General features: G+C 40.4%; 1 protein-coding gene across 2 annotated transcripts in view; it reads right to left on the bottom strand.

The window, feature by feature from the left end:
- IPO8 (importin 8) overlaps positions 1–16725 on the bottom strand; it is a 50632-nt gene that overhangs the window by 29065 nt on the left and 4842 nt on the right. For both annotated transcript variants that reach the window (XR_014492974.1, XM_083366809.1), the window contains exons 2-12: positions 15607–15688; positions 14759–14915; positions 12508–12666; positions 11691–11847; positions 9570–9659; positions 8403–8497; positions 8009–8093; positions 6644–6778; positions 2290–2389; positions 890–966; positions 361–477 (exon numbers count right to left, since the gene is read on the bottom strand). Coding sequence is in view for 1 of the 2 variants with exons in the window: in XM_083366809.1 (XP_083222935.1) it covers positions 361–477; positions 890–966; positions 2290–2389; positions 6644–6778; positions 8009–8093; positions 8403–8497; positions 9570–9659; positions 11691–11847; positions 12508–12666; positions 14759–14915; positions 15607–15688 (1254 nt within the window). In the remaining variant the exon portion in view is untranslated. The remainder of the gene's footprint in view (positions 1–360; positions 478–889; positions 967–2289; positions 2390–6643; positions 6779–8008; positions 8094–8402; positions 8498–9569; positions 9660–11690; positions 11848–12507; positions 12667–14758; positions 14916–15606; positions 15689–16725) is intronic.

Genomic DNA, 16725 nt, shown 5'->3' with positions numbered 1-16725 from the left:
CGCCCACCCAATGGGCCACACCCACCCAATGGGCCACACCCACCCAGCACCCGACGATACATAAGCGGGTTTTGGGTTGCAGTTTGGGCACTCGGTCTCTAAAAGGTTCGCCATCACTGGTATAGAGGCTACAAAGCATCACTAAAACCTTTTTTTGTTGTTAAGTCCTGGATGTTAATGAACAGGCTCAGTTCCTGCCTAGCCTGACAGCTATAGAATCACTTCTGAAAACTTTTTAATCAAGGACACCCTTGTACAGCTGGGCTCTTTTATAAGGTTTTTTAGAAGTACCACGAATCCCAGGTGTCAAATCTCTACAGATAAGACCAAATGCATTTCACATAACATCATTGTTTTTACCTTCAGCAAAATATCTGCTAGTGATCCAATTACGTGTAATGCCCCGTCTTTCTTTCTAGGGTCAATGTTGGGCTCAGTGAGAATCTGGTAACAAAATGCCATCATTTTTGGTAACACCTAAACAAATAGCACATACACAAAAAAGTAAAGAAATGAAATTTCAAGCAAATTTATTAGGAAAGTCACCAACATTAAGATCAGTTTAAACTACTGTAGATGATTATGTCAGTAAAACACATTGCACAACATATATTTTAATTTATAGCCTGCAATTCTGAAAGCTAGGTACTTTTTCCAGAAAAAAAATTATTACTTCTAGAATTGCCTTGGGGTCAAATAAACAGTCAATTGTTCTAGAAATGTTTTTTTTACATTTAAACAAGACAGTCAAGAAACCTTAGCAGAGGTCAGGGGAAATCTATTAATATCTCAATATTGGAGTAGAGAGTGAACAAAATGCTCCATTATTTTCCCAGCTATTTGACCATTTAAAAAGCCATTATATTTTTGACAAATTTATGAGACGTACCTCTTTTCGTTTTTTTGCTGCAGTGTACAGAAGAATCTGCGCTGCTGTTGTAGGGGATGCATAATCGTCAAACACATCTTGAAAATTTTTAAAAAGAATGTTATTACACAACCACTGACAATTTAACAAATCATTCTAAATGAGACAGAACATGGGCAAGCTAGTAACTGGTTTTTCTGGATGCTCTTTTTGCTTTGGAATATATAGAAACAAAGTAAAGGTAAAAGATAAAAAGAAAAATCAACAGAAAAAGAAACATAAAGAATACACACACACACGCGCACACACACACACACACACACACACACACACACACACAAAAAAAGGTAAAGGTAAAGGTTCCCCTGCACGTGTGCTAGTCGTTTCAAAGCCGAAGAGCCAGCACTTATCCGAGGATGTCTCCGTGGTCATGTGGCCAGCATGACTCGACGCCAAAGGCGCACGGAGCGCTGTTACCTTCCCACCGTATTGGTCCCTATTTTTCTACTTGCATTTTTGCATGCTTTCGAACTGCTAGGTTGGCAGAAGCGGGGACGAGTAATAGGCGCTCACTCTGCTACGCGGCACTCGGGATTTGACCCGCCAAACTGCCGACCTTCTGATTGACAAGCTCAGTGTCCTAACTCACTGAGCCACTGCGTCCCTTACACACACACTATAAAATGGTAAATATGGGGTCGGTCTGACACTCTGACAAACCAGCCACCAATAGACACATAGACATTGACAATATCTATCAAACTATGCAAAAGAGACAATCAACCAGCCCAAAAGAGAAAAGGACTCCAGCACTTCTTCACCAGTAATCAGCACTCAGATCGGCATAAATTAACTCCAGGGTCCACTTCAGACCAACAATCAAGTAAGCAATACCCCAATCAAGAAAATTCCAGAGCCATTAGTAAACAGCCCAACCAAAGAATCCCTACGGCCGCTACCACCCACACAGACAAGCAAGACACCAGAATATAAACTGACAGCAAACAGCACTCCTTACTAGCACTGATGATGTTATCTAGTTAGGGTAATGAAACATTTGCAAGAAAACAAGCAAGCTCAGAGAGTACCAAGGGCCCCTCATGTCAACTCTGAACTCCTTCATTGGTCTCTCCATCATGCAAGAATAACATTTTCTTCTACTCTCACACTCAATAAATTAATTCTTAATATAGTGATGAACACCTACATTTTTATATTCAATGTTGGAATGTAGTGAGAAAATAGCCACATGGATAAGCAATCAAGTATACAGGCACTTTGCAGTACAGTATAGCATGCTCTCTGGTCTTGTGCAAAGAAAACGCACCAAGTGTCGGTTGACCTAAACGCACAGCAATGTGTATCGTCACCAGGCGTTTTCCAGGGGCAGATACCCGTGACCACTGACAAATAAAAATTACCAAATTTCATGCGGATGTATTCATATGGGTCCTCCTGCCAGAGTTCTTCATCTTCGTCTTTATAACACATCAGAGAAAAGATGATGTCTTCACACAAAGTCTAATAAGAAAAGCAAAGAGGAGATCAAATGTAATTGAATATGTTTGCTATCCAACCTCCATAGAGATTGGTAAGGACAGCCGAGAAGATCGTAAGAAGCTCGCTTTCTGGTATTCAGGATGCTGCTTATAAGCGGCATGTGCTTAGAGCTCAAAGTGTTGTTAGAGACCCCCACACGCCCACTTTACGGTCTGTTTCTGTTGCTCCCCTCTGGGAGGAGGTTTCAAAGTATTTCTAGCAGGGCTACCCGATTCTGTAATAGCTTTGTTCCCTATGCCATCCATTTGGTAAATCGCAAGATTTGTTTTTCTCACCATGCACATGTATACATAACCCAAACAAGACAGCTGTTTCTCTAATATATGTGGGTATATGCATAATTCTGTATGTATGTATGTATGTATGTATGTATGTATGTATGTATGTATGTCATATTTATGTAGTGTATATTTGAGAGCATAGGCGTGAGCTTAAATGGACTCCAGAAGATGGTAGAGGACAGGATGGCCTGGAGGAACGTTGTCCATGGGGTCGCGATGGGTCGGACATGACTTCGCAGCTAACAACAACATATTTGAGAGCTGTATGCAACAAAATTTCATTTTAATGTATACTGATTAGTGTACATTCAAAGTGACAATAAAGTTATTATTCTATTTATTTTTGATCTATTCTATTTTCCCCACAGCTATGAGGTGAGTTGAGCTAAGAGACAGCCAGTGGGCCAAAGTCACCTCGATAGCTTCCATGCTTAAGGGAAAATAATCATCATCTCCCTATTTCTAGCCCAGTATCTTAGCCACTACAACAAACTGATGCTCATTTACTGTATCTTTATAGTTAATAATCACACAGTTGTTCACTTTAAAAAATGTTCTTCATAAAGCCGCAATATACAATGTATCATGTGACAAGCAGTGGTGATCCTCTTAAAGCCAGGAATATATTCCCTGGTTCAGAGTTGCTTTGCTTAAGCATTGCCCACATTTTGCTTGTTTGTATTCCAGCTTTATAATTTTTGCAAATAAGTCAAGGAAGCGACATAGCCAACATACCTTTCACCTCCTATTTTCCCCCCAACAATCCTTTGATATGGATTGGGCTGAAAGAGAGTGACTGGCCCAAAGTCACCCCAGCTGGTTTTGATGATTAAGATGGGACTCTCCTGCTTTTTTAGTGTGGTGCCTTAAACACCAGACCAAACTGATGGGCTCAAGGTGGACTCAGCCTTCCATTCTTGTGACGTCAGTAGAACGAGGACACAGATTGTGGGGGGCAAAATGCCGACTCTGTAAACCGCTTAGAGAGGGCTGTAAAGCACTATAAAGTGGTATATAAGTCTAAGTGCTCTTGCTAGGGCTAAACTAACTCTGGCATCAATTATTTTCTCTCTGGCTGAGATATAATTAAAGCCTACTTGTTCATTCAGTTTGATCATGGATACAGTTGTTCATTCCCAAAAGAGTTAGGCCCAAGCCAAAGGTCCAAGAGCTGCATCAAACTCTTTGTGTTTTACTTATGAGAAAACAAAGTACATGTTATGAAGCCTTCAATTTTGGCCACGTACATGATAGGGTCCTTGAGAAAAGAAAAAAAAAGACACTATTTTGAATGGGAGGCAATAGAATCTCCTGCCCACCAGAAAGAAATCTAAGGATTATCGTTCTTGTTGGAGAACTCTTAACAGAGAAGAAGGAGAAACAAGCTACTTTAAGACATATCAATTTGTACTGCTAATACAAAAATAGAATAGGGATTTCATCATACACAATAAGCCCAAAAGGATCTTTTATGCTTTAGGGGATGAGGTGTTACCCCCCGTTGATAGGGCTCGCAACTTGGGCGTCCTCCTGGATTCACGGCTAAGTTTTGAAGATCATATAGGAGCCGTGACCAGGGGAGCTTTTGCCCAGATTCGCCTGGTGCGCCAGTTGCGGCCCTATCTGGACCGAGATGCCCTACGCACAGTCACTCATGCACTCGTGACCTCCCGGTTAGACTACTGCAATGCCCTCTACATGGGGCTGCCCTTGAGGACCACTCGGAGGCTTCAACTGGTGCAGAATTCAGCCGCGCGAGTTGTGATGGGAGCTTCCCGATACTCCCATGTAACACCTCTTCTACGTGAGCTGCATTGGCTTCCGGTTGCCCTCCGGGTGAGATTCAAGGTGCTGGTAATGACCTATAAAGCCCTAAATGGCTTGGGTCTGGACTATCTAAGGGAACACCTGCTGCCGGCATCATCTTCCCATCATCCTGTGTGCCCCCACAGGGAGGGCCTTCTCAGGGTACCACCAGTTAATGAATGCCGGCGGGTTATTCCCAGGGGAAGGGCGTTCTCTGTGGGTGCGCCTGCCCTATGAAACCAACTAACCACGGAACTTAGGACTGCCCCCGACCTTTGCTCATTTCGCCGGGACCTGAAAATCTGGCTCTTTGAGCTGTTTGGCCCAGATTGTGGGGTTTTTAATTTAATTGGGTTTTAGATTTACTTTTGGGGCTTGAATTTAATTTAATTGTTTTAATTGATTTTGATTTTGATTTTTGTATTTCATGGTTCTAACTGCCCTGTAAACCACCCTGAGTCCAACGGGAATAGGCCGGTATACAAATTCAATAAAATAAATAAATAAATATCACTGTCAGAATCCATTTATATTTCATTTCTAACTCCCTCTCTGTGCAAACCCAAATCTCACCTCATCCCCTTCCTGGATTCTGCCATTCCCAAGGAGGAAAGTGAAAAGACAGGGGAGTTTATTGCCCTCATCTCTTTCCCTCAGATGTAATTTTTTGTTTAGCTAGCCTGCCTGTTGGCCATTGCAAGGAACCCTCTCCCTCTGATAAAGGGGGTGGAGGGAATTCTGGCTGTTGCCAATGAAAGAAATCCTCTCTCTCTCTGATCTAAGCAACTAAGAAAGGGGGTGGGGGGAATTCCGGCTTGTATCTCCGGATGGAATATGAAGGGGAGGAAGTAATTGTGTTGCAAATGGACTGATGGTTCTCCCTTTCCCACGAAGGGTTTTGACACCTGAAATTTGACTGATCCGGCACTGACCAAGTGGACTGAGGGGTGAGGTTTTTCTCGGGGACACTTTAAAAATATCGATCTGTGAGAAAGTTTTCAGATCCTGTCTATTATATCCTCTGTCATCTATGTCTTAGTAAAAGTTCCTGCTTGGACAATCTTGTCTCCAAGAGTTTTTTCTTTCCTAAGATGTGGATTGGAGTGGGTTCTGACAATGATACTGTAAAGCCCTAATTCATCATTTATTCCTATTTTGCAGATGCAAATTGAGACTTAGAGAGAATCACTGGCAATGTTTGCCAACCCAAATATAACAGTTCCCTCAAAAGAACACTTTTAAAATTATGTATGCAGAGAAATATCATCTGTAAATGATTTTAGGAAAGACAAAACATAAAAGTGCATCTCCTCAAAGCAACTGCTTCTTCTCCTGAGATTGTAGGCCCACCATATGCTCTATAACGCCACTTGATAAAATCTCAGGATTCAGAAATTAGTACTTTAGGACTTCAGATGAATCTTTACACTGGATGGAGGAGTTTTTAACACTGAGGAGATTACATCCCACTCCACCGTTCCTTCTACAAAAGATCCTTTACACACAGATGCTCTATTCTCTATCCATTTAGAAACTAATCTGGAATACTAAAGCCAAATTGACTATCCACCTTTGCACATTGTGACTGAAACTGCAATAATAGTTCTAGTACAATTTGTACTATTTGTGGGAATTTGCACTGCAGTGAATCACATCACATCTTTTACATAATGACGTGGGGGGCAAATGGCGAAGGAAAAGATTCACTTGGTAACAGCCTTACATTTGAGGCAATATCTTGTAGATTAAATATGACTATTTCTGGAAATTGATCTTATAGGCACTGTGAAAGATAGAAATTCAGGCAAAGGAAACAACTGTGTAATTAACTGATTATCTGAACCGTGGTGGGGCAGTGGTTAGAATGCAGTACTGCAGCTAACTCTGCCTACTTCCAGGTGTTCGATCCTGACCGGCTCAAGGTTGTCTCAGACTTCCATCCTTCCAAGGTCGGTAAAATGAGGACCCAGATTGTTGGGGGCAACATGCTACATTGGTTCCTGTGCCTGTGTTGCCATTACAGTTATAACTCACTCAACTGTTACCACTATTTCAAAACTATAATAAAAGTTCTAACTCACGTTTTCAGAGTTTACCCACAGGTACAAATTGCTACTCTTATACTGACCTGCATATGGGGTTTCATCTGCTTCCAGGTTATACAGTGATGGACTCCTTGGTTCAGATAGTTTAATGTTTGTTGAAGGACACGTGGAGTTACATAGTCTTTCTGCCTGTATTGATCCAAGATTTTTAGCAGTACCTAAAGGAAAGTTGAAGGCACTGTGACATAATTATGTACAATTCAACACTGACCCATCACATTTGAAGTAGTGGAAAAAAATCTGCACAATCATTTTAAGCAAAGGATAAAAGCTTATTTATTTATTTTATTTATTTATTTTATTTATTAGATTTATATACCGCCCCTCTCCAAGGACTCGGGGCGGTGTACAGGGCAATTAAAATGCTAACAACACACAAGGTATAAAAATTAAAATAAGATTAAATCAATAGCCCTAAGTAATAAATACATTCTAAAATTTTGTTAAAACTTAAACTCTAAAATCCAATCCCTCAGTCCAGGCCAGCCTTTTCAAACAACCAAGTCTTCAGGTCGCGGCGAAACGAGCGAAGGTCGGGAGCCATCCGGAGCTCAACCAGCCCACAGAGAATGCTCTCCCCCTGGGGGCCACCAGTCGACATTCCTTGACCGATGGCACCCTGAGGTGACCCTCTCTGTGGGAGCGCACAGGACGATGGGAGGTTAACGCCGGCAAAAGGTGCTCCCGTAAATAACCCGGACCCATGCCATTTAGGGCTTTGTAGGTTATCACCAGCACCTTGAATCTCACTCGAAAGACAACTGGAAGCCAATGCAGCTCCTAGATGATGTTTTAATTTTAGCTAACAGATTGATATGATGGAGAAAGATCTGACTAAAAAAGTAAAGCTAGCAATCACATTTCCATAGAAAATGTACCCTGGACTTTCCTAGACTCCTAAGGATGGTATTGATCCATTAACAATTTCCTGAATGAAAATGATGAAAATGAAATCCTTTAAAGAAGATTCCTGTAATGATATACTATTAGGATCATCAGCTGGAAACTGTGGGCCAAATCCAATCATCCAAACAGCCAACTAAATGATAACTCAGAGATGAGAGCTACAAACAATGCTTCTCGCAATAGAACTTTCTGATTAAGCGAAGTGTAGGTAAAATTAGGGGCCTTTAATGGGTTCGAAATACTAAAATTTAGGTTGTTTCAACTAAGAGAACACAAACCACCTCATTATCCATAACAACTTATACACAGTTTTACAGGATGTGATCAATCATCTCCCATACCTCTTATCCAAGGCTTATCCAAGTGGTGCAATCACCACTCTTTTACATAACAATAAATGTCAGTATATGCTACAAAAGGGCAAGTTAAAATGCTTGCTACCAAGTTGCCATGTTATTTCACTAAATAAGACAAGCCTTTACCTGCTGGATTCCCACAGCATAGGTTTTCAAGAAGAATTCAGAAAATTCAAAATATTCTTTTGATACATTTCCAGGACTACCATACCTTTAAAAATTTAAATGCAAAAGAAGACAAATATGTTACTTTATATAAAGATACTAAAGTATACCTCATTATCATTTAAGTATCCCATTAATTTCCACTCATGGAATTAAAAGCAATCTTTATGGCAAAAGGAGTGTACAAATTCCAATAAAATTGCTACATTTTTTTGGCTGATAGAGCAATTTTTTGAAGATCTGCTGATACTTGAATTTCGGGCAATTTTGCTTTTAAACATTTATGATTTGGAAACATTATGAACGTGCCAAAACAGAATTTAGAAATGTCATTCTTTGTTATTAGCATAATAACCTTTCAAAAAGACGAGCAACAATCTGCAGAGCCCACTTCTTACATTTCCACCACACCAACTCTGGCCGATCATCTTCATCAACCTGCAGAGTTTCCTAACCAAAGGAAAGAGCTATCAGTCATTAACAGCCATGAGTGAGCAGTTAACATTAATGGAGCATGATAAGAAGAATCTACATCCTTCATAGCTTCTAGACACAATTTAGCGATAGCAATAGCATTTAGACTTATACACCGCTTCACAGTGCTTTACAGCGGGCTCTCATTTTACCGACCTCAGAAGGATGGAAAGCTGAGTCAACCTTGAGAGGGTCAGGATTGAACTCCTGGCAATGGAATGCAGTTAGCCTGCAATACTGCATTCTAAGCACTGCGCCACCACAGCTCTTAGAAAGAGACCTTCAAATTGTTGTGCTGACCATGGCCTACTGACAACAGGATTTTATCTCGGCATGTTCTCAAGGAGCAAGCCTTTCATATAAAGTGATCCACATGTTTTAAACTCAGTATGTCAGGGGTGAGTAGCAAGAACTTTTTTAGAGCTGCGGGAAGCCATCCTGCGCTACAGTGATACTACCAGAAGACATGCAGTTAAAATGGAGGGGTTTGGTTTTTGAGTATTTAAATAGGAACAGTAGGCCAGCTGCTCACATACCCACTTTCAATCCTCCAAGCCCACCCCAAAACCTGCCCAAACAATTAGCCATTTTGTTACCATATTTCAGCAGCAAAATCTGGAGATAGAGTCATAAAAGACTTATGGGTTGTCCACCCCTATTTTTAACCCAATAAAATATGCTCTCATATAGGTAACAACTATATTCCCATCTACCAGCAGCAGGCACCTGCTCCCAATAGCCAAAAAGAAAAAACAGACCTGCATGATACAGGCACTGCAGTGTTTAATAACCTTAGTCAGAACCACAATTTAACATACCTAGATTTTGAACTGCTTTGATTTTCATACATGATATTCTTGCTGAGTGAGAAGCAAGCAGTGTGAGCAATGGCTCCACTTCCTTCTTACACCTTCTTTTAAAGCACAAGAACACGGCAAAAGCAGAACAAGCCCTCCATATAGCTGACTAAGAATGTTCCTCAACCTAAACTTCCCTTTTTGCCAATGCACTAAAGGATATGAAAGTTGTCCAATAATGTAAACCTTACAGGAGGCACACTTCTGTCAATGACAGTCCGGAAAATCTCCATCCACTGAGTCATGGTTTGGTTATTCACCAGTTGAAGTGGCAAAGCATACTAAGGTTAAAAAAGGGAGAAAAAAGAGAATATCAGTATTGTTGAACACCTAAAATATACAGTCCCTGACTGTAGATTAGAAAATGTACAGACAATTTAGACAACAGGAAGTTGCAATGCTTTTTTTTAACCTCGTGACCACGGACTATTTCTTGGCTGTCTTTGAAGCCTAGGTACTATAATAGCCCGCTAGCTAGCCACTGGAAGCAGCCAGTTATCATCTCAATTTTTCTCCGTGCTGAAGTTAGGGATTTTCTTTTTGTAATGACAGTGAGCTAATAGCTACACATAATCAGCAACAAGGGGAAAAAAACAGCATTGTTATTGTGGATTAGACCCTCCACTCCAGGACATTCTTTTGCTCTCAGTTGGAGCAAAATTAAGAGCAGGAGCTCCTTTCTTATGGAATGCCCAACAGCGCAACACACCTAATATCGAAGAAAACATTTAAAATGCAAGTTTAAAATGTGTGTCTGCGAATTGAGGGAGGGGTGACAAATGTACCTTCATCTAATAAATTATGATTCGTAGCGGTCAGTCAGATGTTTAGACTGGATTTGGCATTTTTATCTACTTACTGAGTCCTTTCTAAGGACCTGGAAGAGGCAGCTTTTGTCGTACCATTTTAGACAATAGAAAGTGAAGTTGCAATAATCTCCACAAAGTAAAACTTCAAGTCCAGAAATAACATAAAAATATGTCGTCATGAAAACAACATTCAAAACTGGAAAAAGCACATGGAACTACTGAAGTTACAACGGCACTGAAAAAAAAAAGGTTTTTCAGAGTTATGATCGTTGCGGCATCCCCATGTGGTCACGGAGTCGAAAGATTTTCTTGCTGTAACCTGCAGAACTTTCTTTGTCAAAATTCAGATGCTTGACAACTGACTTAGTCTAATGATAGTTCCAGTGTCCGGGGGGGGGGTGTCATGCGATCCCCTTTTGTGACCTTCTGACAAGCAAAGCCAATGGGGAAGCCAGATTTACTCAACAACCCTGTTCCTAAATTCAGTAATTCAGTTAATAAGGAAGATTGTAAAATGGGGTGAAATTAACTTTAACAAATGTGTTGCTTAGCAACAGAAATTTTGGGCTCAATTGTGGTCATAAGTCTAGGACTACCTGTAGTTTTCCTTACTATTTTATTGTTCTTAAACTGTTAGCTGCTCCAAGTCATGTGTATGAGATGGGAGAGTATATACATTAATGTATGTATTAATCATGAAACAAGCCTATTTCCAGAAAAGCCCATGAACAACAGTTGTATGAAATCTGCCATCTCTGATTTGCACAAAACCTCAACTTCACTAAAAATAGCCATAAGGAATCTCTGTCACATATTCCCACTCTTCCCATCCTGTTCTGAAGCAAACCCCAAGTGCATACTTGTATAGTTCTTACCTATTTTCTTGGGTGCACAAATCAGAACTAAAAAAGTATTAACCCAAAAATGCAAAGGAGGTTCTGCAGGTTACAGCAAGAAAATCTTTTCCTTAAGACTCTGCTAGCACATATCACTCAAGAGAGCATCCTTTCCTTCAGATGGAAAAACAGAGAAATGTTTAGGCAAATTAGGACACAATTTAATGTAAACAGCAAAGAAATGTTTATAAGACGTTTGTTAAGAGAGCCAATTTGGTGTAATGGTAAAGGTCCTTGCCTGGAAATCAGGAGACTTAAGTTTTAATCCTGCCTTAGCATGAAAGTCAGCTGGGTGACCAGTCACTCTCTCTCAGACCAACCCACCTCACAGGGTTCTGTTGTAGAGTACTGGGTATGTCCACTGCCCTGAATTATTTAAGGCATGATAAAAATCTAATAAGTAAATAAGATACACTCTTATTACTAAATTGTTTAATCAAATGCTGTATGCCCAGAAATTCAATACACAGGTTTGAAAGTAGCTGTTCTGAAATCAACGACTGTATACTTCAAAATATGCATTTTGAGGCTCCCAACTCTAAAAAGGGTTTGTTGTTTTTTTTGGAAATTTTCATCCTGTTGCTGCTTTCAGTATACAGGTTCATACCTGAACAAGTGCATAGAAAATTTTTAAGATCTGTTTCTGAAGGAGCACAGAATAATGGGAGTTGTCAGGAAGAAGCTGGATCATCTGCTGCTGAATTCGAGGCAAGAATATTTGCATTGCAGCAATGAGAGGATCTCGTTCCTCAGCTTTCTTATATCTATGGAAGGAATCAGAGCCAAACACAATTCAGGAGTAAAGTTTACTCTTGTTGCATTTGCTTCATTTTGATTTTAAAAAAGATGAAACTGGTACATGCTGTAATCCTTCTCTCATCTCTGCAGGACAATACTATAAATCCAAATAAAGCAGAAAGGAGAAGCTATTTTAATTTTCCTAGAGTTAAGTATTGCCCACATTAGAGTTAACTTTAACCAATTTTAGCACCCCAGATCAGTGGCGTTTTGGAACATAGCTTCATAGTAAATAAAGTGGTATGAGATTGCAGGTACAATACAGAATCTTACAACTGAATCAGCCATTTCACTTTTATCTCTCATTATTTGGGTGATCAAGCTTTCCCAAATTTACCTGGAGAAAAGCCACTGTAGATAGAAAGGGGAAAGTTTGTGTTTCCAAGAATTAGATTCTCATTCATACCTTATTTTACTTTGTGTGAGGAATTTTTTCCTAACTTAAATGCTTTCCTCTGTATGAACAACACCCTCCAGTCTCCACCTGTATGTCTTTACAGAATAAGAAAGCTAGTTTTGCAAGAAAGCAGAAAGATGCACTCATGAACTAGGAGATTATTTCTAGATTTGGTCACCTTCTGTGGCTGCTAGGATAGACACTTTCTCCTTGAGGAAGATCCACTTACTCATAGGTTTTTACCAATTGGTACAGGCACAGGAGACTTCCAAGCCAGCTTCCGCTATTGGACGACTGCAAGTAAAACCCAATCTTGTCTACCACTGCTGTCCAGTGACCTGGGAAGTCATGCTTAATAATAGCACGAAGGCACATTGTCAGCTGGGCTCTGGGAAAAAAAAGATCAGGAAAGGATAAAGTGAAGGAAAAAACAGAAAGAGGGTCTGATAAAAGACCAGCTTCATCAACTCCTGAATTCCATATACCAAAACAACGCATGCATTTTTAAAAATCTAATAACAGCTATCAACAAATTCTTCTAAAAAAAAGAAACATCAAAACGCTTTTAAAGCAGCGGTCCTCATGCTTTCCTGGTTTGTGGACCAGCGGGGAAGGGGGAGGAAGAGAGGGGGATTGTTCCACATGGGTGGCAGGCAAGCATGGCGCAGCTCCATTTGCATGAGCGGCAGGGAAGCACACCCACCAGTTGTGCAAATGCAGCTGTGCACATGTGCATGCTCACCTGCTGCTTGTGCAGGTGGAGCTGCGTGGGTGCCCGCATCCGCTCACTGCTTTCACGGGCCAGTTCCAAGTGGGCCATGGCAGTGAGCCGCAGCCCAGGAGTTGGGGACCTATTTTAAAGGACAGGCCAAAAAAAAAAAAAAGTTCAACATGGGATGTAATTATCCAGAAAGGATCACTCCTTTCTTCTCTCTACTCCCACTTATTAAATAACAAATAATATATTCAAATTAATATTCACCAGACACAAAAGTCAAAATGTACATCTATAAATGGCCTTGGAAAGAACGACAGTAAGGTTTGCCAAGCTTTCAGACAATTTTTCTCATTTAGACAATCCAGAAACAGATAAAACTTTTCCAAACCCGGGATACTCTGTGTTTGAAACTGGAGGTTTCATATATCGGCTGGATATATGGGATGGTATACCATAAGGGATGGTATAATGACCCCTGCAGGGTGCACGGGGTTGGAATAGATGACCTCTTAGTTATTTCCAACTCTGATTTTATGATATGTGTTGGATATATGATTCTGAAATTCTATGATTACAACTCTTTTCTTAATTCCCTGCATAGGCTTGCATTATTCTATACCAGAAAAAAGTGAAGATCTTTAACTAGACCTTGGGGGCTGATAGCCAACTAAAACAGCAAAATAAGAATCCAGTTCCACGTTCTATATTGGGTGTAAGCCACACTATGTACAGTAATCATTGCCCTCTCATGGGGATTGCATTTATTTACTCAGTTTGATATCCCCCAACTTTGATCGCATCGCACTTGTGTTGGAAGCACCAAGGCACTTGCAGGTTGAAAGGATTAGCTGGTGACATCACTGTTGCCTGGGGACACTCAGTTGGGATCTCCTTTCATGTCCCCGCAGGAGCTGGAGCAAAGGATGGGAGCTCACCCTGGCCCACAGCAGCATTTGGGTCTCAAATGTGGGTTTGCTAACCTCCAACCCAGCATCCTAACTACGAGAGCCAATGTTCCTCCCAATTTTGGTGCCAGTAATTCTCTAGCATGCAGAATAAGGTAAAGTCTTGAGGTATTTCCTGCTGAATAGTTTGCAGTATTTTGTTGTTGTTGTTAGTTGCGAAGTCGTGTCCGACCCATCGCGACCCTATGGACAATGTTCCTCCAGGCCTTCCTGTCCTCTACCATCTTCTGGAGTCCATTTAAGCTCACGCCTACTGCTTCAGTGACTCCATCCATTCTCTGTCGTCCCTTTCTTCTATTGCCCTCAATCTTTCCCAGCATTAGGCTCTTCTCCAGTGAGTCCTTCCTTCTCATCAGGTGGCCAAAGTATTTGAGTTTTAGCAGAATTTTGTACAATAAGGTATTTTAAATTTCTACTCTTTTAGTTTTATCTGGAAAACAATTTTGCCCTGATGTCATAAAAGGCATGAGGCATATTTTAAGAACTATAATTATACTTTATCCTTTTTCTGTCCCAGCAGATTTCTACATAAATTGTTACGATCATCTTATTTAGAAAAAGTTCTGGAATACATTTCCACATAAGAACGATTTGAGAAGTGATTGATTTGACTCACTATATGCTTGTGTAATATGAGACCCTTTCAAAGTACAATTTCTCAAAGCAACACTACACTGAATAAACATCTATTCAAGTTATTGAAATCTGCCCAATATATTCTAAGAAGAAGCATCTGCTTGCCTTGGTATAAAATTCAGGACTTTCTGGGGCATGTCCCAGCCTGAACCTTAACATACCTCACTAAGTCTGGAGAACGAATAATTCCTTCTACAATGTTATCCCGAATCTGCTGACGATCATTTTCATGAATATTGAATGGAAATATCACTTCTCCGGGAGGGGGCTCCCGGTCTGGCCAGTACTGTGTCACCATGTTCTTCAAGTAAATAGCAGCTGTATTTAAAAAAAAATGAGGGAAAGGAGAGGAGAGAAAGAGAGAGAAAGAAGGAGAAGGAGAGAGAAGTGTATAGAAAGGGCTGTTGATAAATCTCGTTTTAAACAAAGAGTTAGGGCAATCGGTAAGGAGAATAACAATTCAAGACCAATGGGCACACAAGAAACTAAGAACTAAAATCCTAGTAGTGAAATCCCCAAAATGTAGATGCCGTTTAGAAAGAGATAACCCAATACATAAAGTATAGATCCACCAGGAGCAATAACCAAGAATGGCATTTGCATTTGCACCGGACTGAGGTACCCCTTGTGATCAAGATGGCTCCCATACTGTCGGCCTTCCAAAGAGCCATAAACACTTAGTTCTTTTCCCAGGCCCTGGACTAGGGTGGTTTCATCCCCCTCTGCTGGATGTTAGATGTAAGTAGGATGTTCTGGGGTTTCTGCAGGGTTCCCCCATCTTGTTCTTTTTCCCCCTCTGCTTTTCTAGTTGGTGATTTCTTATTTATACTGTTTGGTACGTTGAAAACTGCCTGAAGTCATTTGAAGTCAGGCGGCATAGACTGAATTAAATAAATTAAATAAATATATTGTGGTTTTTTAAAAAAATATATATATAGTTTCAATTTGTTGACTAACCACTCAGTTCTAAAGATGATAGATAGGAGGCAAGCTGCAGAACTTCACCTACCTGCTTGCCTGACTGGAAATTCCACTTGATCAGAAACAATGATTTGTAGCAGACTGGGCGCAAAGTTTATTATCTTGTAGGACTGAAAAGGATATAAAAGGTTAATCAGCAAAGTATAGATAGCAGTATCAAGCCCTCTTAGGTACTTCAGTTATTAACAGAGACTTAAGCATCACTCTCCTGTTGAAAAACAATTGAGTTAGACTCAACAAAGACTGTTTGGTTTTAAGATTAAGAAGCCATTCTGCTATCTTTTGCAGTGGAGGTCTCCGGAGCAGGCCAGGAATTTAATATCCAATCTGTTAATAACCACAACTCTCCTAATACTAAAACATTCACTTGACCTTATCTGTTTTCATCTTATGCAACAGGAATCAACAACCCAACCCTCCCTGTAGCCCTCATACATCCCAAGATAGTGCCACTGAAATTCAGCAGCAAAATGGTTTAGTGGGTGAGGCACATGGCTGGGGTGCTGGTTCATTAATAAAGGAAGAAGCAAAAGAGAGGGGCTACCAGGAAGCAAACAATTATAATTCCCACTCTTAAAATCCCCACTGATCACCCCATTTCCAGTCCATTTTTTTTTCTCATTTGAAGGATGAGCTTAGGAATAGTCATCAGATCTTCTGTTGGACACAGATGTCTCAGAGCTGAATGCACAGCTGTTTCACTTTGTTGGCTGATCCACCAGATGTGCTTTCTACAATCAGGTGCAAACAATCTGGGAAGCCATGGAAACAACTACACTGAGCCAAATGAATTTTGCAAAGTCCCCCCCTTTGAAAGTTTTGCTTTGATGGTCACAAGAGGCCACTTTTGAAATGCATATAACCACAGAGAGGGGCAGAGGGAGTCATAAACGTAAAATTGCTATGGATTTAAAGTTTGTGTGTCTTCACTTATTTACTTTAGACAGCATGTAATTATGTATATGTAAGGGTTAACATGAAAATCTATGCTGACTTTATGTATTCAGATCCTAAGCCACTAAAGATGATCTTGGCTCAAAGACATCCAACAGAAATTTTGGATTGCCACCGTTCAGTAAAATATATTTTTTAACATTATAAAAATCAGCCCATGAGTGATTTTTGCAAGTACAAACTAAGCTAACTT

This window comes from Vipera ursinii, assembly GCF_947247035.1.
Source record: "Vipera ursinii genome assembly, chromosome: 6".
Taxonomy (NCBI): domain Eukaryota; kingdom Metazoa; phylum Chordata; class Lepidosauria; order Squamata; family Viperidae; genus Vipera; species Vipera ursinii.
Note: the sequence above shows the minus strand (reverse complement) of the source record. Positions and strands in the feature narration are given on the sequence as shown.